Source organism: Ipomoea triloba, chromosome 5 (assembly GCF_003576645.1).
Source record: "Ipomoea triloba cultivar NCNSP0323 chromosome 5, ASM357664v1".
Lineage (NCBI taxonomy): Eukaryota > Viridiplantae > Streptophyta > Magnoliopsida > Solanales > Convolvulaceae > Ipomoea > Ipomoea triloba.
The window spans coordinates 1,992,062-2,014,614 of NC_044920.1; the positions used below are offsets into that span (position 1 = coordinate 1,992,062).

At 34.2% G+C, this 22,553-nt stretch overlaps 3 protein-coding genes across 3 annotated transcripts; 2 read left to right on the forward strand and 1 right to left on the reverse strand.

Moving 5' to 3' along the window:
- Window positions 1-237: 237 nt before the first annotated feature.
- LOC116019980 (probable apyrase 7) lies at window positions 238-4,523 on the reverse strand. The gene is made up of 3 exons (XM_031260402.1): window positions 4,316-4,523; window positions 1,372-3,502; window positions 238-1,025 (listed from the first exon to the last, which is right to left on the reverse strand). The coding sequence occupies exons 2-3, from the start codon at window positions 3,320-3,322 to the stop codon at window positions 730-732; spliced, it is 2,247 nt and encodes a 748-aa protein (XP_031116262.1). The 5' UTR covers window positions 3,323-3,502; window positions 4,316-4,523; the 3' UTR covers window positions 238-729.
- An 8,657-nt stretch (window positions 4,524-13,180) lies between these two features.
- LOC116021283 (eukaryotic translation initiation factor 2 subunit alpha homolog) lies at window positions 13,181-17,334 on the forward strand. Its single transcript, XM_031261909.1, has 7 exons — window positions 13,181-13,564; window positions 14,629-14,685; window positions 14,777-14,863; window positions 14,941-15,087; window positions 15,228-15,332; window positions 16,372-16,470; window positions 16,926-17,334. The coding sequence occupies exons 1-7, from the start codon at window positions 13,181-13,183 to the stop codon at window positions 17,079-17,081; spliced, it is 1,035 nt and encodes a 344-aa protein (XP_031117769.1). The 3' UTR covers window positions 17,082-17,334.
- An 880-nt stretch (window positions 17,335-18,214) lies between these two features.
- Window positions 18,215-22,439, forward strand: LOC116020851 (probable methyltransferase PMT23). The gene is made up of 8 exons (XM_031261405.1): window positions 18,215-18,824; window positions 19,176-19,325; window positions 19,687-19,957; window positions 20,032-20,142; window positions 20,800-20,974; window positions 21,061-21,291; window positions 21,371-21,568; window positions 22,057-22,439. The coding sequence occupies exons 1-8, from the start codon at window positions 18,288-18,290 to the stop codon at window positions 22,256-22,258; spliced, it is 1,875 nt and encodes a 624-aa protein (XP_031117265.1). The 5' UTR covers window positions 18,215-18,287; the 3' UTR covers window positions 22,259-22,439.
- Window positions 22,440-22,553: the final 114 nt, after the last annotated feature.

The window sequence follows — 22,553 nt, forward strand, 5'->3', positions numbered from 1 at the left end:
CAGTACACAAATAATATACTTTTAGTATATTAAAAATATACGGAGTTTTCTGTGTGGAACAATAATTTGCCATTTGCACAAAATGGACGAAAATTTAATGTGTGGACCAATAATTTGCCATTTGCACAAAATGGACGACAATTTAATGTAAGCAGTTTCAGCAAATAGACCAAACAGGTACGTCAGCTCAGAGAGGTCATCTTTTAACAATTTAATAGGCAATAAGAATGCAGTGAGTAGCCAAAAATTTTGATCTATATTGATTGATGAAACAACATCTACAAACTACCCCCACATTAAGTACAATATTAGTCCCTTTGGAAACCGCCCATGGGACCCCAAGTGTCTTCCACCTACTTCTGTGATAGGGACTAACCTCAAGTAACAAGTCAGAGACTCACAGTAACATCTGGTATACAAAAACTATTCACATAGTTCAAATCCTTATCACGTTCCCACTATTTGGCACAGCCACCAAAACAATTGAGTATTCTATGCTTACTAAGTCAGCTGGCTATGCTTTCACCCTCCTTGTGGAGAGCGACTCTATAGAGAGCAAAGTAGGGAAGCCTTCATTTCTCGATACGTATGGAATTAGAATAATGCCATGTAACATCCAAGAGAATGCAACATGGAGCACAAATATATCTTCGGGGCAATGGTTAACCAAAATTTTCAACTGCATTTTGTTTTAAGCCAAAAAGAGAGATAGTCATGGGTGTTAGACCTTTATGGATTTGCCTCGGCCAATGAGCTGTGAAGGTCCTCTCGAGATTGTGATCTCCTGCTTTGAAGTCGTTGTTGGCTTCTATGTGGGGGTCGGAAGGAACCCATTGTATTACTATCGAATTGCATTTGCCCCAAACTGCCAGATGAATAACTATGTGTTACACCGCTAGATGATGTGTACAGGGAAGATTCGCTGAGCTGCACACCATGGCCCCCAAAACCATATCCAGTGTCAAACGCTCTTCGTTGGGTAGCTGCGTTTGTTGGACTGAGTGGCACTTTCTCTCTTCCATCCCCTGGACACAAAATGAGTAAATTTGAAAAGCAAAATACAGATGAATGCTAAGAAATATGCATTAGGATCAAGGTCCTTAATGGAAAGAATCACAAGATTGAAATATTAGATACTACAGATTCTTGGTCAAGAACTAGCATATCCAGCTGAATTGACAATTTGATGCCACACTAAGGAATATTTGCAAAACTAGCTCTTTTGTGAAACCCACCAAGCATTCAAGTATCAAAATGTGCATTGCACGGTGTTTTCCCCTAACATTGCTTTGAATGGTAGAAAGTAAAGCATAACACTTTCATAATTTTCAAGAAAAGAAGCGCAATCAGAGGTCATTTAGAAGAGATTACCTGTACTGATTGGACTCCAACGCTGGAACTTGAAAGGATTTTGCATAATAGAGGTGGTTGAGGCATTATTAGGGCTGAAAAGGGGCAGATACCTCTTCCGGAAGAACTTAGGGATCCAGTTACCGATGCATAATAATGCACAAAGAAGAACAACCAAAGAAGCAAGTAAAGCAATCCATGGAAGAACTGCTTTAATCTTCATCCGGAATATCTGGTAATTCTGAAATTCAAACTTAGTTGAAACTGCCTTTCCAGCTTCCAAGAGAGCAACTCCAAGTGTCCAAGTGGTTCTTCCAGAATCAATAATTACATTACTATCACTAATATGCAACCCTTCTCTCAATAGATATGCAATATATGGTGCCCTGAAGCAGTATTGTTCTATAAAAGGTTGGGGCGCAACACTTTTCTCTGCAACATCCCAAGACTTCTTGCAAAATTCTTGACCCTTCTGTAACACAACATCTAGGTTGGCATCAGAAGCCAAGTTGAAAAATCGATACACCACATAGAAACCAGACATAGCATAGAATTGTCCAGTAGGATGGGGATGACTCCCTTCAAGACTACCAGATGAATTGACAACAATTTTTGCAAGTGAACTGCATTCATCCCATTCTGGAGATCCAACGAGCTGAATGGGAATGCCGTGCTTTCCTCCTTTACTAAATTCTCCTCTTACACTGGGAGGATTCTCACTTTTTGGAGATTGTGGAACACAATTAAAACATACATATTGCTCCTTGTAACCAAACTGCAAACAGGGATGCTTGATCTCAACATTTCCACTAGCCAAGTCAGCATCATCAACCTTAGAAAGCTTTTTGAAAAGGTAAGCTACAGACTTGTCAAAGGCATCATTTAGGCCATATCCTGGCAAGGAATAGCCAGTGAGCGGATGGTTGACAGGGCCAATGCTCAGCTTTAACCCAGTTGCATCATTGAAACTTTCTTTACTCTCAAAAGTAACTTGCAGTGATGAGCCACCCAAGTCAAGTGCACCAAATGTTTCCTTTTTAGGTCTAGTCCCCAATACACCAGCGTCATAATTTAAAGCTATCCATCCAAAATAAGCTTCATCTTCTCCACTAATGATTTTCACCCACTCTCTCTTGCACAAGAAAGGTGATCCTCTTAAAAGAGACCAAGCATTGTCAAGCAGCCATTTGGAGTCCGAACTTGGTAGCCTGCGAACCCCAGCTGTAGCATAAAGAAAAAGGGAGGTAGTCTTATGGGCATGCCTAGGGATTTGATTCTCTGCCCATTGAATTAGCGGCCCGATTGCCCCTCTCAAGCCAGACACGTTGTGCACCAACTTGTCAAGACCAGGTTCTGTTTCCATTCGGTTATAAGCCCTTCCACTTTGAGATTTTGATTTTCTCTGAAAACCTTCTGGCATTGATCTCAATAAAACCGGTAGACTGCTATCTGTATTGTGGTTAATGGACGCTTGATATACATAAACACGAGTCCCAGTGCTACCACAATCAAGCACAACAGAGAACCTGGTTGCACCTTCAGATAACTTAAAGTAATAAGACAATGAAATACACAAAACAGAAGCAATCAGCAGCAAAAAGAGAACCAGAAGAACTATCAACCATTTATTCCATCCAGAAGGCTGTTTTGGAGATCCCCTATCCTTGGAAAAACTTGATCCATCATTCTCTCTAAGGAAAAAGGTACCCTGATGTGAATTAGTCAAAATTCTCTCCATTTCAGGATTGAGATCACCATGTTCTACATCATGCTGGCGATATACAGAAAAATCTTGAAGGGATGCGGAGAGTCGCAACTTATTCTTCTGTCCTACATTCGGAATGTTATAACCATGAATTGAACCCGGCAATGGTGGCAAACCTGATGATACATAAGGAGTGGTTGTGGTCTTTGGAGTTGAGAAACGAGCCACAAAAGCAGAAACGGTTTCTGAAATTTTGTTGAGCACCATATTTGCAGAATTAAATATATGCAAATTGATGCTTCGTAAGAGGTTTCCTCCCTATGTTTCACATATATGTGCAAAGCTCATTGAAACAAGTATATTAGAAGCTTGAAAAAGGCTTATCAAACAGGCTTGACTCCTTTAATTACTTCAATCACCAAATCAATTTGCAATGATGAAAGGCTCCTGCAGAAATCATCATAATGGCTATTAAAAGACAGAAAAAGAGGAAGAACACAAGTCATACCAACTAAATGGACTATCGAAGTCAAAACTCAAAAGATAGGAAATAATAAGCTCTAATTCCTTATAGGTGTTCCTATTAACAGTTTTACTCTTACTAGATGCTAAAGCTGCACGTATGACTATGCTTTTTGGCATTCAATAATTTTGGTTTCAAACATGACAAACAATCATGTTAATCCCAGAACTCAAAAGAAACCAGACAGCAGGAACTTGTAGTGTATGTGAGTATGTGTATATCTGCACTGTACATTAAACGTATTTCCATAAAAAAGCCAAAGGCACAGATTAGTTATAAGCATTTCCAAGCATATATTAAGGAGGGTAAATTGGTAATGCAATTCTGGAACTACATTATCCAACATACAGAATAGCTTCTAAAAATGATGGAAATGAAGAATATTCATCATTGCATTAACTGCTTTCATCAGAACACAGAGGACTAGACCTTAGATCCGAATTTAGCACCATATCTATCAGATCTTCAACAGAAATTAGTTTCAATCGGAATCATTACTCAGTTACATTACCTAATAATTTAACAACTTACCGACGGAAAATTTAGAGCAAAATTTCAGCATTCTATTACGATAACCTTCTGTATTTCGGAAAAACATACAAGAGCTTTCAGAGTTCCATCCATTGAAAAATCAGAGTAAAACGAAGAAACTAAATGCTATGTAATCCAAGTATAGATTAATCGGCACTTAATGGAAATACAAAATTAATCAAATAGAACACTGATCAGGAAAATACTTGCAGATCGTAGAAATCTTCGCCGGCGGAAGAGGTGTCGTGTTTGGCGACGGAAAATATCACAGGATCGTCGTGAAGAATTCCGAAATGGCGAAGATCCAAAGAAGAATTTTGAACTCTGAACACAAACAAACAGCGCACAACTGGTTTTCCGTGTTGGAAGACTCCCACCCTCCCTCTCTCTCTCTCTCTCCCTCTCTCTCTCTCTCTCTCTCCCCCTCTCTCTCCCTCTCCCCCTCTCTCTCACACACACACACAATTTGATTAAACAAATAAAATTAAGAAAAAAAAAAAAGTTATCTTATCGTAAAATTACATTCTATTGTTCTAATATGGCAATTATTACAATTGACAGTGTATATCTATTCTCTATTCTTCTATATATAAAAATAATATCCTCCTCCCAAACTTTCCCGCCCAAAGTTAGTGGTATTTTGATAAAATCACCTATTTTATTTATTTATTTATTATTTTATTAATTTATTAATCTATTAATTATCCATATATATTTATTCACCTATAATATTATTATGGTAAAATGATAAATAGGTAATATAATATGATTGGTGTGATATAATTGATGATTGAATAATTGGTGATATATCATATTACCATAATTAATATTAACAATATTACCATATTATAATATGGTAATATTGTTAATATTAATTGGTGATTGAATAATTGGTGATATATATATATATATTCGTAATCTATACTATATAATTGTAATAATCATACTCTGGTGCTGAAGACAGATGAGAGGGTGTGGGGGTCTGGAACACTGAACCCTTCTAATCCTCCGGTTACCAATTCAAGCACCATTGCGGCCATTGTCACTTCATTGGGTGGACCGACGGTTGCCGTTGGGATAGTCCGCCTTTCGGGGCCGTCTGCGGTGTCGATTGTTGGCCGTCTTTTTCGTTCCTTGAAGAAGAAGAAGAAGAAGAAGAAGAAGAGGAGGAGGAGAAAGGACGACACTTCTGAATGGAGGCCTAAAAGCCATGTTGTGGAGTATGGTGTAGTTTCTGATTCTCGTGGGAATGTGATTGATGAGATATGAATTTCAAACTATTGTTTTATTTTAACATTTGCTCACACTTTTTAGTACATCATTAAATGATTATCTTGCTTAGAAGAAAGTAAAGTTCGAGACTTTTTTTGTTTTTTGTTTTTGTTTGTTTTTTTTTTGCTGATTCTCCTTGGAACTTTGCTCGAACAGTATTCAGATATGGCTTTTGAACATTATCCAACTCTGTGCTGTTTAGTACTAAACTATAGCTTGGCTTTCTTTTTCAAAAAACATTCACACATTTGAATGTAAAGGGCTTGCTTTTGGCAATTTGGAGCAAATAATTTTTGAATACCTGTTAGTAGTCACAGGTGATTTGCAATTAGTTGAAGGCAGTATATTTGGCAATGGTTTATCATCATGGTTTTTGAAAAACTGAATCGTCAACTTATTTAGCATCTTAACTAATAGCGTTAATAATTTTATTTTATTTTTTCTATTTTAATAACACAAAAGCAAAATTAACCAATTTTATAATACAACGACTAAATTAAATATTTNTAAATCAAGAATGAGATATTATTGGAATTGAAAATTACAGAACAATATCTATTAATTATATTTGGTAAGAACATACTATGAAATTTACTATAAATTAATTATATTTGGTAAAAAGATGTTAATAATAATAAATTCTATCATAATAATTTTCATAATTAATAATAACAAATTCTATGAATTGGTGCATATCCATCCAAAATGCTTAGATAATTATCGAATGTGCTTTCTTCCAAATCGTTGTGGGCTGTAGGAGTTGAAATGCATAATTTTAACTTCTCTTCCTCCATTAGTTTTAATGAAAGGTGACTACAATAGTGGCGTATCAAAGAGAGTGTTGCAGATTGTTGCAAGCATGAAACGAGATTGGATGCAAGTTTTCTTTAAAAATAACTTTGTAGTTGATAGATGAATGATTTTGTGATGGCTAAGTGGTCTCTCTCATGAAAATTTTAAATTAATTGCGAACGGATAGAAAATCAGTGGGATTTTTTGGCGCAGCATTGTATATTTCTGCACTCTCTTATGGGTTCAAATATTCAAAATCTAATGTTGTAAATTTATATATTGCAAAAGTTGGTCGGTTAATTAAGTTCTACTGTTATATATCTTTTCTACACCATTAACATGTAATATGCATTTTTATTATATGATAGTTGACATTATATTTATTTTTTAAATTATTTCTTCTGTATTTTTCTATATTTATTTTAATAATAATATAATTATCTAATCATAATAATATACAAAATTGTCTTAAGACTGCGAATTGAATTCCAAAAACACATTTTCATGACATTGATATTGCCTAATATTCTTATTAATTATTTCCAAACTAATTATTTCAATTCCTAGCCAAAATTAATGTACCAAAATATTAATTATTTATTAACATAATTTCCTAATATTCTTATTTTATATTTAAGGTATAATATTATTATTACAAAAATATATTTTCATTCCTTCTTTTAAGTAATTATTATGATATTTTTATTATGGTTTTGTTAATACTTGCCATTATAAAGTATAATTGATTTTGTACTAATATTTTATTATGGTAATTCTCATCACCTACTCCCATGTGATTTTTATGATTATGTTATGATAATCTATACACATATTTTTATACTTAAGGTATAATATTATTGGCAGAAAATAAATTATAGTTATCTTTTTTTTTTTAGGTGCAAATACTTAACTTAATAATTAAATATTAATATAATTGCCTAATTTTTATTTATTGTAATCATTATGATAATTCTCATTCTCTTCTTTCGTTTAATTAATATTATGATAATATTATTATAATTATAACTAAAGAATAATTGAATAATTTTTTCGGCATTAATGTACTATAATTATTCAGTATTTTTTTATATATAATTTTCCTAATATAATTTGTATCTAATTGATTTTGAGACTAATATATAAATCGTTACATTTCAAGATTTTTTTTTTACATTACCATAATTCATCATTTTTCATTGTATCTCTTGCTTTTTTCAGCCACATAATTAAAACTCTACACATAATGGTTCTTACTTTCGTTTTACTCAATGAAGTAAACGTCTAAAGTACTGCTTAGACAATTAGGGTACGATTGATTCGATTGTACGAGGTGTTAGGGTTAAAACATTGAGATCATTGTTTTTTGTTTTGTTTTTTTTTTTTGTCGAAAACAATTTTAATGAGTTGCTGTGTATATATATATATATATATATATATTTATTTATTTATTTATTTATTTATTTATTTGTTTGTTTGTTTGTTTGTTTGTTTGTTTGTTTGTTTATTTATTTATTTCATTGGACTTTCTATTTATTCATTTATTTATTGTATTTTATTTATTTACTTAGATGACTAAAATAATAGCAATGATTATCTTTTACATGTATCTATATTAAATGACATGTATACAATATATGTGGACTATGCATATTACTGACATATTTTATGTATGTGTAATTTGCATAATTATGTTTATATTCTAGGCACATTTGATTTATTTAAATTCAAATGTTTTAAAATCACGTGTTGTATCTAATAACATAATGTTTTATAATATGTTTTTTTGGTAAAATATTGTGATGATCAATATATACAAGCAATTCAATATTACAAGAGAACAAATATTATATTGAGTGATATTTTTACACTAATATTATATTGTTTATTATTCTATCTTTAATTTTATTATCTAAATATATAATTTAAAATATTTATCCGTGCATCGTACGAGTAATTGAGCAATTATTTGCTTGAATTCAAGCAATGATAACATTAGAAAACATAATAGATCCAACCATTTTCATAATTTGCACTATATAATATTGATGTTATAATTTATATAATTATATATCGATCTAAATATTCTTAAAATATTATAACAAAATTCATTTCGTGCAACGCACGGGCGAAAATACTAGTTTATAATAATAGATTTAATACTATTTTTATCCTTTGAATATTTTGGATTTGTTACTTTTAATTACTGTATTATTTTTTAAATCGACTTTTTAATTTTTTTTTTCAAAATGGTCAAATAAGTTCATTAAGTAAATACAATTGACCCCTCTAACTTAACTAAAAAAAACCCCTCTATATGCCCCTTCAACATATTAAAAAAAATACAATTAATTATTATTATTATTGTTGTTGTTGTTGTTGTTATTGGTATTTGAAAAAAAAATGGGAAGACTATCTGGTTGTTGATATCTAAATTTTGACCATTAAATCGAATGCAACCATAACTGCATTTGTTCTAAAGGTTGACAAAGTAGCCATAACCACCTTCCTCCTAAGGCTAACGAAGGCGACTGCCTTTGTCTAATAACATATTGGCAGTCATGGCTAACTTTAGGGGCGCCCACAAATGTCCAAACTCTAGCTTGAGAAGCCCTAACTCCAAGATATTGTTGGTGGGAGTTGAGCCACATCCTATCGCTGGAGTGATGATTTTAGGTTAAGTAATCTATCATTCGAACTAATCTTGCGGAGGCATATGGAGCTTTATTTTAGTTATTAAAGCCTCAATCACACTATTTGTTTCACTTTATGGACTGATTTGATCATTTTTCCTTAACATTTTGAATCTTTTTTCTTTTACCACTTTTAATCTTTTGTTCAAGTTTTCAATTTTTCTGTTGAACTATTGCAGTATTTATAAAAGTTAAAACACAAGCCTTACTCCACTATATTCTATTATTGTTTCTATATATGCAACCAATAAATATAAAATAATATTAATGACACAAAATTGTATGTATTGAAGAACACACATAATTTCAAATTCTTCAATCATTATACCGTGGATGATTATCTACATCACAAAGTGAACCACTGACATAAAAATTCGTTTTTAATATGTTATTTAAAAATGAACTTATAATACATAAAAAAGAAACATTCAGCATACTAAAAAATAAAAATGAATTTTTAGTACACTTATCAAATGTACACCTTTCAAAGTAGGTTAAGGCTATGTTTGAAACCCGAAAAATAATTTCTAAAAATCATTTTTTGGGTTTTCAGTGTTTGGATGCAATTGAAAAATTTAGTCAATGGAAAATATTTTCTGTTGATCGGGAAAAATCTAGTCATTTTCTGCCACACTCAAACAAGGTTTCTGACAGAAATCATTTTTTAATTTTTTATAAATAATATTATTTTTAATATTATTATAAATATTTGTATATTTTAAATAAAATATATAAAATGTTTAATTATACAATTCTACTCATTCTTCAAACAATGAACCAAACACACAAAGATAATTTTTTAGTTGTGCAGCAAAACACATAAATGAAAATACTTTCTAAAAATGACTCATTTTTAGAAGTCATTTTCCTAGTCTCTAAAAGGACCCTATAGTAAATATTATCACAGTTACTATTTCAAAGATTTTTTTTGAGTATTACTGACTCTGTTACAATGTAATATCTGTTCATAACTACTTCCTCAACCTACTGAAGCACAAAGAGTCAACAGTTGCCTCCACTTAGGCTCGAACCCACTCCCTACTATTTCAAAGGTTAAAGTATCTAAGGGTGCGTTTGGTTCGCACATGGGAATCGGAATCGGAATGGGTATCAAATACTTGGTAATGGTAATGAGTATTGGTGAAAGTATTTAACATGTTTGGTAATTGGGTGGAATGAGAATGATTATTAATTGTTGAGGAAGAAAGGAGGAAGGGAGATGAAACCCTTATTTAATAAGGGTATGAGTTTTGTCATTAATGGGGTATTCCAAACCCATAGTAGCATTTACAAAATCTATCAACCAAATACAAACAATCACTTTCATACCATTCCTTATGCTTAAACCCCCAACCAAACACACCCTAAGTATTTATTGAATGCTTTAAATTAGTGAATATGCGTGTAATGTAGTCAAGATTAACTTTATCCCACCTCCAAACATAAAATAAAATATTTGAAAAAGAGAATAAAGTGCAAATCAATCAAGTGAATCAACTAATTGAATTAAGGTCAATATGATGCTTGTGTTGCACCTAAAAACCATTCAAAAGGAGCTTTGAGTCCTTCGCAGACAATAATTATCATTAGTTTCCCATCATTATCAAAGTTTTAATTACCCAATTTTTAAAAATTTTACAATGTAGTTACTACTATTATAAATAAAAATAACCGGTGATATTTATTGTAAATATAATGATAATTTATTAAAATATCATCGCACATTTATATTTATATATAGTTACAGACGACATAATATATTGTTATTATTGTATTTGTATTATAGAATTGGCAATCTAATTATATCTTATCTTATAAGTATTAAATAAGTAACCCAATGCGGTAGCTCAAGTAGGGGTGTTAGCGAACAGAGCTTTCGACAAACTACTCGTGTTCGAGCTTGGTAAGCGTTCGTTTATGTTCGTTTGTTAAGGTAAACAAACATTAACAAACAAAATTTAGAGCTCGATTAATAAACGAACAGAGTCTGAACAATGATAAGCTCGTTTGCTAAGTGTTCGCGAACAAGCTCGTTTGTGTTCATTTAGTAATGTTCGCGAACGTTTAATGTTCGTTTAATAATGTTCGCAAACATGTTTACAAACATATAAATTGTTCGTGAACGTAGATTATTTATTGTTCACGAACAAATTGTGTTCATGAACATGTGCAGGTGTTTGGTTATTAAATGTTCACGAACGTGTTCATGAACGTAAATGAAAATGTTTGTTAACGTTTGCGAACATGTTCGTGAACGTGTTCGTTAATGTTAACGAACACGGTCGTGAACGTGTTCGCGAACGTTAACGAACACTAACAAACGCTTAACAAACGAACACGAACAGGATTTTCAAAAACCTTAACAAATGAACACGAACACCCCAAAATCCTTAACAAACGAACACGAACAGCCTCTGTTCGTTTATGTTCGGTTCGTTAACAACCCTAAGCTCAAGTGACAAGTGAGCTCTTTTTGTGGGGAAGAATTTCGAGAGAACCCGGGTTCGATTCCTATAAGCGACAATTCCCCCAGGCCAGCTCCTGTGTCTCTTGGAGTGAACGTGGGTGTGGACCTTAAATGAGAAACTTTTAATACTTACATGGCAAGCACACTCTAGGAAGATGGCAAATTATGTTATGGACCTGGTCCATCTTGCAAGATGAATTTAAGTTCATGTTCGCAATTTTAGAACTCTATATTCACAATTTTAAATTTCTATGTTCACAATTTTAGAACTCTATATTTGCAATTTTAGATCTAAATATGCAAAATTACATTACTTAATATTCACAATTTTTTAACTCTATATTCACAATTTTGTTATATAGATTCAAAAATTGTGTTATACTATTAAATATAGTGTTATGAAATTATGAGTATAAAGTTCTATAATTGTACATGAATGTAGAGTTCAAAAATTATGAATATAGAATTCAAAATGGTGAACATAGAGTTCAAAATTTGTGAATATATAGTTTTAAAATTGTGAACACGGACTTCGGTCCATGGCATAAAAACCACGGGGGATATAGCATTGGCCAAATGGGGCAACGAGTGGTGTTTAGAGCTCAAGAATGGTCCACGATCCAGAGATAGCGATTCATATACCATGGACTAGAGTTCGTATTGCATTGTGGACCCTGGTGCATGTATATGTGTCTTATGCTGTGAGCTTTTGTCTTGTGTTATGAAATTTTGTACATTAAGAGTATAAATTTTGTACCTGAAACAAATTAGTAATTGTGTTTTATTTTATGAATTTACGTGTCTTGAGTTATGAAATTCCGTGTCTATGAACACAAATTATGTACCTAAATCAGATTTGAAAAATAAGTAAATGTATTACATGTGTATGCGTCTTGTGTTTTATTTTTTGTGTATTTTGTTATGAAATTTTGTACCTTACGAGTATGAATTTTGTACCTCGTTGTTTCGATTTAGGACCCATAATGCTATGTGGATCATGGTCCATGATATATTGCTTTAATTGAAAATTTCATTTTATTACAAATTAATCGACTACGTATGAGACAAACTTTCTCTATGTTTTAGGAATTTAAATGCGAAAATTTTATATAAAATATCAATGAAAGTTTACAAGATGAATAATTCACATATAACAACAATTGATGTCCATTTCTATAAGCGAAATATGAAAATTACATTTTTCATTTAAGTAATACTACATTTACTCCATTTTCTACTATATTTTCTACTCATTGTTGAAGTGTTATGCTTTGGTTGATTTAAAAAATGACCACTACTATTATTCATTCACTTTTCTTTACCCAATAAAATTTATATACACAATGAGAGTTTTGTTTTTGTTAAAACGAAGTGTCATGGGTAGACCTTAATTGTAGGAGATACCTTTAAGTATGTACCATACTCTAACTAATTTTCGTTCGTACCGAGCCAACCCAATTAAGAGACCTTCATTCAAGAGGGGCCCAATTAAGGGACTTCATACAAGGGTTTTAAACTTTCGATCTTTGTTAAAGGACTAAAGTGTATGACCACTGACACCAACCAAACTAATTGAAATGAAAAAAGTTATATGCTATATAGGAGCACAACTATCATTATCATTTCCATTTCCATTTCCATTTTCCCAAACCTTTAAAATGAGAAATAGCATAATTCTATTTTGATATCTTTACGCAGTATCTTTTCTTTTAATATAATATAAATATATTTTGACGTTTACGTGACCGCGAGTGCAGACACCAGAGCATAATCTCTCCTCACTTCTCCTCAGTCATCTCGAAACCCCCCAACACAGAAACCCTAGCGCACTCTGACTCACAATCCAAGCCATGGCGACGGGCGGTCCGAACTTAGAGTGCCGGATGTACGAAGCCAAGTACCCGGAAGTGGACCAAGCCGTGATGATACAGGTTAAGAGCATGGCGGACAGTGGCGCGTACGTCTCACTCCTGGAGTACAACAACATCGAGGGAATGATCCTCTTCTCCGAGCTCTCTCGCCGCCGGATACGGAGCATCAGCAGCTTAATCAAGGTCGGCCGGATCGAGCCCGTCATGGTCCTTCGTGTCGACAAGGAGAAGGGCTACATCGATCTCAGCAAGCGGAGAGTCTCCGAGGAGGACATTCAGGCCTGTGAAGAGAGGTACAACAAGAGCAAGCTCGTCCATTCCATCATGCGCCACGTTGCCGAGACCATGAATATCGATCTCGAGGTCAGCTCATTTCTAGGATTACCTTTTTTTTTTTAATTTTTTTTTTGAAATGTTGATTGGACACTGGTGTTGCGGTGACTTACCTAGTTTTTTCCAGCCTCAATTTGAGTTTCCTGGGCTTTGATAGTGATTGAAATGTGAGGGAGCTTAAATCGAATATGTGCAATTATTTGAAATTTGATTGCCTTCTTATTTGGAGATTTTAATTATGTAGTGTAAATGTTGCTTGAATGCGCATATTGAAGCATTGCTAGTATCTTTGTTGGAACAATCCCAAACCTTGTTAGAGTTTGTTAACTTGGTAGTCTATGGTTTCTATGTAGTGTACATTTTGCATATTAAGCTAGAAGGTTAGAAATGGGATTGGATTGGGTGCCCATTCCTGTAAGTGATTAGTGATCTACAAGTAATTGTAGTGGTAATTACTTCTGTAGGTAGAACACTCAGATAGTTTAGTGACTTGGTCCAACAAAGACACTCTCACATCCTTTCTGAGATTCATTGCAAATTCCCACTTAGAAGTTCTCTAGCTTGTAATATTCTAGGCATTGTTTTTATTGCAGTGTTTAAAAGTTAAGACTACTGGCTCCTAGGTTTTGAAGTACATTTAGTCAATTGCAGGCAACTTAGCTTTGTCAGACATAACTTGATTCTCAACTGAGGAAGCACATCCTTTTGCGGGGCAGGGGTCGTGTTTTTGAACAGTTTGCATAACAGCCAGGCTTGTTTGACTTTTACCTTTTTTGTTTTTTTTTTTTCATTTCTGTTTGCGGATGGAGACTGGTTTTTGGGATGTCAAATTATATAGTGATTTTGAAGTACTCTTAATAAGTATTAAGCTCTATTGATTGATGTGTGTGAAATTTGGCCTGATACATTTCTGACTCAGTTGAATACAATTGCTGCTCCTTGTGCATTATATACTTCTGAGGCCTGAACTGTAACCTTCAAATCTTCAATATGTCATTGTTTTTGCTCAAGCCTTTCTGATTTCTGAAAGTTGTATGCTTGCATAAATTCATTTCTGCATTTGCATCTTACACCAATTAAACTTATTAATGCAGGATCTTTACATTCATGTTGGTTGGCCTCTATACAGAAAATATGGACATGCTTTTGAGGTTAGAATTTTCTTTAATTTCCAAAAGCACTCTTTTCTATGTTTTGGTTAACAAAGGTTTGTCTCTTATATACTTCTCTATTGGCTCCCAGGCATTCAAACTAGTTGTTAATGATCCAGATTCTGTTCTTAATTCCCTCACTCGTGAAGTTAAAGAAGTTGGTCCTGATGGTCAGGAGGTAATCTTGGCTTTTGTTATGCTCATATTTCTACCTTTTTCCATTGATTGAAAATGACATCCAAGTGCTCTTTGTAGGTAACTAAAGTGGTTCCTGCATTAACAGAAGAAGTTAAAGATTCTTTGGTAAAAAATATTAGGAGAAGAATGACCCCACAGCCTTTGAAGATTCGCGCAGATATTGAGATGAAATGTTTTCAGTTTGATGGTGTTCTTCACATTAAGGTTTTTACTGTTTGTCTGTTTGTATTCCTGTTGCCATGCGATTATCTTTTGACTTTAACCAAATGTTTTAGATTTCGAAAATCAATGCATGGTGTCATTTGAACAAGTATGGAACGTTTATTACATATCTTTCAATACAGGAAGCAATGCGGAAAGCTGAAGCTGCTGGTAATAAGGATTGCCCAGTTAAAATTAAACTTGTTGCTCCTCCAGCATATGTTCTTAACACTCAGACGCTTGATAAGGTACTCAGGTTTTATACTTAGTCATTGCTTGGCATACTACTTAGTTTATCAGTTGAATGAAACTTTTATAATTTGAAGGGGAAATACAGAAATGGAGGAAAATTGTTCCTGACAACTATTTGGTTCAATAACCTGACCTTGATTGGCTTTCCCAATACAAGTAGTTGCTGAAGAGAGCTTTATCAATTTTTTAGACTAAAGGCAATAGATGTGTATATACATAACTATGCACCATGTTTCCTTATTTTAAAAAATTGCTCTTTTACACAATTACACTAGAGTCAATTCACCCAAGTACTAGTGACCTTTGTTTCCTTGTTTTCTGCAGCAGTTTGTCTTGCTGAAGAATGTTTCTTCCATTTTTTAATCATACCCCTTAAAGACTCACAGGGAAAATTCCTCAATGCCATCTACTCCCATGCCTCCTTTCAAAAAAAGGACAGGAGCATTTTGGTCATATCAAATAGGAAAAGAAGGAAAAAGTGGTGTGACAAAAAATGTCCTTCTATTTCCTTTTTTAACAGAAAGGTATGGGAGTAAGAGGCAATAGAGTTTTTTTCATACTGATGAAGTAGGGAACTTCTACAATGTATTTGCTTTTGGTGCCTTTTTCCAAAAATGGGAAGGGCAGGGGCATTTCCCTTTCCATCTTTAGTGAAAGGCACCCAAGGATTGTAGAAAATTCCAATAATAACAATATAACATTTATATATAGTAAAGTCAATCACTCGAGTACCTATGTTGCCTTGTATTCTGCAACAGTTTCTGTCTTGCTAAAAATGATTCCTCCCTTCCTTTTTAATCATACCCCTTTGTTTATATACACACACATACTATTCTAGTATTCTCCTCTGTTGGTATATCAGGTTAATTTTTAAATTACTAATCATGAAATGATTTGTATCTACATTTTTAAGCCAGTTCATTCAAAATATATCCAATTTGGATTTACTGATGTTATATGTGCATTTCGTAGTTCTTTAGCTCCTACCAATGTCTAAGTATTTGCGTGCAAATTGTGTTTCATTTCTTTCTCCAGGAGCAAGGCATTGCAATTCTTGACAAAGCAATTGCTGCTTGCACCGAGGAAATAGAACGCCACAAGGGAAAACTGACTGTCAAGGAAGCGCCAAGAGCGGTAACTATGCTTTTTGTTGTCATTTTCACCATAATCATTGTACTGGCTTTAATCAGGGATTCTGAGATTGTAGTGCCATAGCAAATGCTGTGGTTTAACATTTTGGGTGTGTTTGGTTGGGGGGTTTAGGCATAAGGTATGGGTATCAAAGTGATTGTTAGTGTTTGGTTGATAGGTTTTGTGAATGCTACTATGGGTTTGGAATACCCCATTAATGGCAAAACCCATACCCTTATTAAATAAGGGTTTCATCTTCCTTCATCATTTCTTCCCCAACTATTAATAATCATTCCCATTCCACCCAACTACCAAACATGCTAAATACTTTCACCAAAACCCATTACCCTTACCAAGTATTTGATACCCATTCCGATTCTGATTCCCATGTGCGAACCAAACGCACCCTTTGTTTGCTTTTGTCAATTGAATCTAATCCGATGTCTTCCCGGTGTCAGGTGAGTGAAAGAGAGGATAAACTACTTGCTGAGCAAATGGCTAAGCTAGGACAAGCGAACGAGGAGGTCAGCGGTGATGAAGACAGTGAAGAGGAGGAAGATACGGGTATGGGAGAAATTGATGTAGAAAACGCGGGACATGGTATAACAGACTGAAGATGCTATTCGTATGCAAGCAAACTCATGAGATGAACTTTTCATATTGATGCGGCTCTCTCCATACCCGCTACCCTTTTTTTCTTATCAAGCATTTGAGTGGGATGTATACAAACCAAAATCTTGAGTTTTACTAGGCTATTTTTGCTAATTAACAAAGCATGTTCACATTGAGTAGTTTTCCAAATTTCTTTTACAAAAATGGTTGAACATTCTACTGCTGTTTGTATTTCTATCTCTGTTGGCAGCTTCATTGCGTTCCTTTATGGCTTCTTAGTTTGAACATATCTGCATATGGTTGGTTCCAAGTTGGGATATCATTTAAAAAAAAAAAAAAATTTTCGTGGTAGGTAGAGACTTATTCTCGGACCTAATGTTAATGGCCTTTTATCCTTCCCTAAGACTGTTATCCTTGTGCTAGCTTAATTCGCTAGTTTGTACCTTTTTATAATACCATTGGTAAGTGTCGAACTTTACAGTTGCGGTTCAGTCTTTATCTAATTTTTTTTTTTTTGAGTAAGAGTGAGGATAACAAATATTATGCACAAATAATTATACTTGTTTTATATTATCAAGAGTGTAATTTTTTTGGGTAATTTTAGCCAAGATGCCTAATGAATATTCAAACTTTACTTTCATTATTTTATTTACAAAATAATTATTAATTATGCCGGAAATATCACATAATTTTGGAAGTAATGTTGACATTTTAGGCAAATTATATTGTGGGGTGTGGACTATAATTCACATTACAATATAAATCATGATAAATATTCATCTTTAGTATATTACAGAGTAAAATTTATTTTTAAGTAATGTACTTAAAAATAAAATTTTAGTACATTAAAAATATTTTTTAAAACTTAAATATTTAATATACTAAAAATGAATTTTTAATATATAAAAAATGAACATGTATATTAATGATTTATGTAAAACATGATCCATAATGATGATACATTTTACTAACGGAAAGTAGGAACGCACTAGTTTATTTTTTTTTTTTTAAAAAGGAACCACTAATATTAGAAATGCATATGTTAAAAAAAAATCCCAAGCGGGCCCCGCTGTGTTTCATTTTCTATAACGACTTTTCAAATCTCCCCCAGATATCTCGTACAGTTACAGAGGCTGAGAGGCATACAGCAAAGCTACTCGCAGAGGCAGAGTGGGGAGTGAGCTCCAAAAATCAGTTTTAATCCAGAAATGGCGGTTTCATCATCCACAGTTCGAGACCTCTTCAAAGAACGAAAGCTCCCTTTCATCTTCTCTCTCGCCCTCCTCCTCCTCCTCATCCTCATCTTCACCTTCCTTCTCATCTCCGGCACCTCGCAGAAATACGCATTCTACATCGCCCAATCGGAGCCGGAATCCATTCTCAAGGGACAAACCTCGCTCTCTTACGCTCCAAACCCTATCACTTCCATTTCCTCTCCCTCTTCCTTCTCCTCCTCGCCGCCTCCTCCACAGTCGCGGCCGCGATCGGGTAGCGATGTGGTTCTGCGTGATGTCGCCGATGATAGAGATGCGGAAACGGCGTCGATTAGGTGGAAGCTGTGTGACGGTAAGATTGCGGTTGATTATATTCCGTGCCTTGATAATTGGAAGGCGATCAAGGCGTTAAGGTCCAGAAGGCACAAAGAGCATCGAGAGAGGCATTGTCCTCGCCCTTCTCCCAGGTGTTTGGTTCCGCTTCCGCAGGGTTATCGGATTCCGGTTCCGTGGCCCAAGAGCAGGGAAATGGTGAGATTGCTATCTTTTGGTGGTAAGATTTATTTTTCTTCTTCTTACTTTTTATTTTCTTAATACTGGTAAAATATAATCCTCTTTTTGAGCTGAAATTATGAACTCAAGTGAGGATCGTTGCTGAACGCTCTGATATAAACTCATTGAACGATGATATCAGTTTTGTGTGTGTGTGTGGCATACAATCGCATTAGTAGAATTATATTCTGTATGGTTCTACTTTTAGAACGACAAAAAGAGTTCTACTTATCTGGAGAATGTTTGTTATATGCATGTGGATGGATCTTTATGATTTGCTAATTCTCTGGAGATTGCTCTGTCTTATTGTTGTTCTTGTTCTGTTCATAGATATGGTATAACAATGTGCCTCATCCTAAGCTTGTTGATTACAAAAAGGATCAGAAGTGGGTGGTCAAATATAGGGATTATTTTGTATTCCCTGGCGGTGGTACGCAATTCAGGGATGGTGCAAACCTCTATATAGAAGCTATAGAGAAGGTAGTATGCATACTTGTTCGAGTTAATGTAATTCGAGGTCCTCCATTTATAGTGATTTTGTCCCATTTAGTCCTAAATTTTCAAGTAATCACCCATGATCTTTTAACTTTCAAATTTTAACTCATTTCGTTAGTTTTAGTAAGGCAAAGTCATATCACTATTGGTTAACATTTGAAAGTTGAAGGATCACTACTAGTTAAAATTTGAAAGTTGAAGGATTAAACGTGACAAAACCACCCCCAAATGACTCTAAACTCAATACTTATTCTCTCTAGTCATAATCACATCTAGCCTGTTGATTTGTGATCTATGTTATTTGCTCCTTTGTCGTGTACTGATGACCTCTAGTGTGCTGATCCAGACATTACCAGAAATTGAATGGGGAAAACACACAAGGGTGATTCTGGATGTTGGGTGTGGTGTTGCTAGCTTTGGTGGATATTTGCTGGACAAAAAGGTTATTACTATGTCATTTGCACCCAAGGATGAGCACGACGCTCAAATACAGTTTGCACTTGAGCGTGGAATTCCTGCTACACTCTCGGTCATTGGAACCCAAAAGCTGCCTTTTCCAGATAATGCTTATGATTTGATTCATTGTGCTCGATGCAGGGTTCACTGGGATGCCAATGGTAGTTCATCTTACTAGCTTTCTTTCTATCCAATCTCACAGAACATTGGCTTATAAGTTCTAATTGAACTGTAGGTGGAAAACCCTTGATAGAACTGAACAGAATTCTTCAGCCTGGAGGGTTTTTCATTTGGTCTGCCACTCCAGTGTATCGAAAAGATGAAAGGGATAAGAAAGTCTGGAAAGGTTTGACTTCTGCAAACTTATATTCCTAACTAGTCTAAGAAATATCTCTATGACAATCAGTTTCAGTACTGTTGTTTTTTGCTATAAAAACGCTTGCATTTTCAGCATCAATTTTTATAGATTGCCATTTGCCAACTTCTACGTACAAACTTAAAGGGAAAAAGTGTAGTTTTTAGTTAAGATTTAATTCTGAATTTAGTCTTCAGACTTAATTTTTATTTGAGTCATTGACTTTTAAAATTATCAAATTTAGTCCTTTTAAGTATTGAATCATTTTTAATTGTAATTCATTATTAGTTTTTCTTAGTGTGAATTGTTAATATTGAGGGTAAAATTTAAAAATTTTGACTATTATGCTAATTGTTTCTCACACGGGAAAAACAAAGTCCTAATTTTTTTATTCTAATCGCCCTAATTTCACCCTCAATTTTAATGGTTCACTAAAGAAAAAGCTTGTGGTGTATTAATTATAAAGGATGCAATATTCTAAGACTAAATTTAATAGCTTTAAAAGTTAATGACTGAAATTAGAAATTAGTAATAGTCAAAGACTAAATCTATAATTAACTCTTTAGTTAATTTTGAACTCATTCAGTGAGCCTGGTAACACATTGAAGATTTGTTTTTTTTTTTTTTTTGTTTTTTTTTTTAATGCAGCAACGGAGGCTGTGACTAAAGCATTGTGCTGGAAGGTAGTGAAGAAAGCCTTTTTCAAGTCAGCCCACATTGGGCTGATTATATATCAGAAACCTCTTTCATCTTCCTGTTATGTGGGGCGTAGAGAGAAAAACCCGCCTCTCTGTGATCATGGCAGTATGCCAAATAGCTCATGGTATATGAAACACATTACCCCTTCATTGTTATTTTGGTTACCATTACCATTCAACTCCAATCATCATCATTCATCTTCTGTTCCAGGTATGCACCTCTTGAGAACTGTCTTTCACAACTTGTAACTAGGCCTGCAGAGTGGCCTAGAAGGCTCGTCAGCATACCTCCAAGCCTACCGGCAGACGCTGAGAGTGAAGAAGCTTTCTATGGGGACACAAGGCACTGGGATGCACTTGTCACAGATGTTTACCTAGGAGGCCTTGAGATAAATTGGTCAAGCATTAGGAATGTAATGGATATGAATGCTGGCTATGGAGGGTAAGGGAGAAATTTATATAGAGTAATAACTAACTCTATGCTAATCAGGGCGTTACCTATTTTGTGGTGATGATCACAGGTTTGCTGCAGCCCTAGTTGGTCAGCCTCTATGGGTAATGAATGTTGTTCCCATCAGCAGTACTCCAGATACTTTATCCATTATCTTCAACAGAGGATTGATTGGCATGTACCATGACTGGTGCGAATCTTTCAATACCTATCCTCGCTCATATGATCTTCTGCATGCCAGTTTCCTGTTTGGAAAATTGATCCAAAGGTAGATTCATCTCACTATTTCCCTTTTTGCATTACACCAATGTATTGATATTCACATCTTACGAGATAAAACTAAACCAACTAAGTCTTGATTGGTTTCGTTTGGGAAGAGCTTTTCTACGGGCATTGTTGCATACACATGAGTCCGAACTTGACTCAATCTCATTCTGCTTGAACCAACGCGCACCTTTCGGTCATTTGCTATTTCAATTTTTAGAACTCAATATTTATACGGTTTTGAATGCTTTCATGACACAAACTTTGCCTAATTATTCCTGGGTAATACTACATGTATTCTCACTTTCTACTATATTTTTTACTCCTCTGATGAGATGTCATCATATGATTGATTTAAATAACAAAGTGAGTCACTGTTTTTATTCATTCACTTTTATTTACCCAATAAAATTTGTACACGTGATAGGAGTAATACTCAAAGAAAATACATATATAATTTTCCATTATTCCCTATATTTTTCTCTCTTTCAGATGTGACATAATAGATTTGAGTGTGGAGATGGACAGAATACTGAGACCCAATGGCGTTCTTGTAGTTCAAGACACCATGGATATGATTAACAAGCTCAGTCCAATTCTGCGATCTCTTCATTGGTCAGTAGCTATACATCAAGAACAGTTCCTTGTTGCTAAGAAGGGATTTTGGCGCCCAGATGAAAAGACCAGAATATGAAGACACACAGGCCTGTATAATCTAGCTTTATCCTATCCTCTTTTATTTCTTCCCATTAATGTGTAGAAATGCTAGCCATTCTTTTCAACCAATTATAGGAGAAATATTGTTCTGATCTGAATGTAGTGCTGTAGTGCTAATACTTCTATTTTTGGCCATTTGCAAACATTGTGATTTTCAAAGAATCAAATTTTGCAATAAGATAAACTAAAGTTTGATCCAAATTTAGTCATTGACTACTATGTTTTGAGTAATGTTACTCACTCGGTCATCCCTTTTAATATTTACTTTTTGA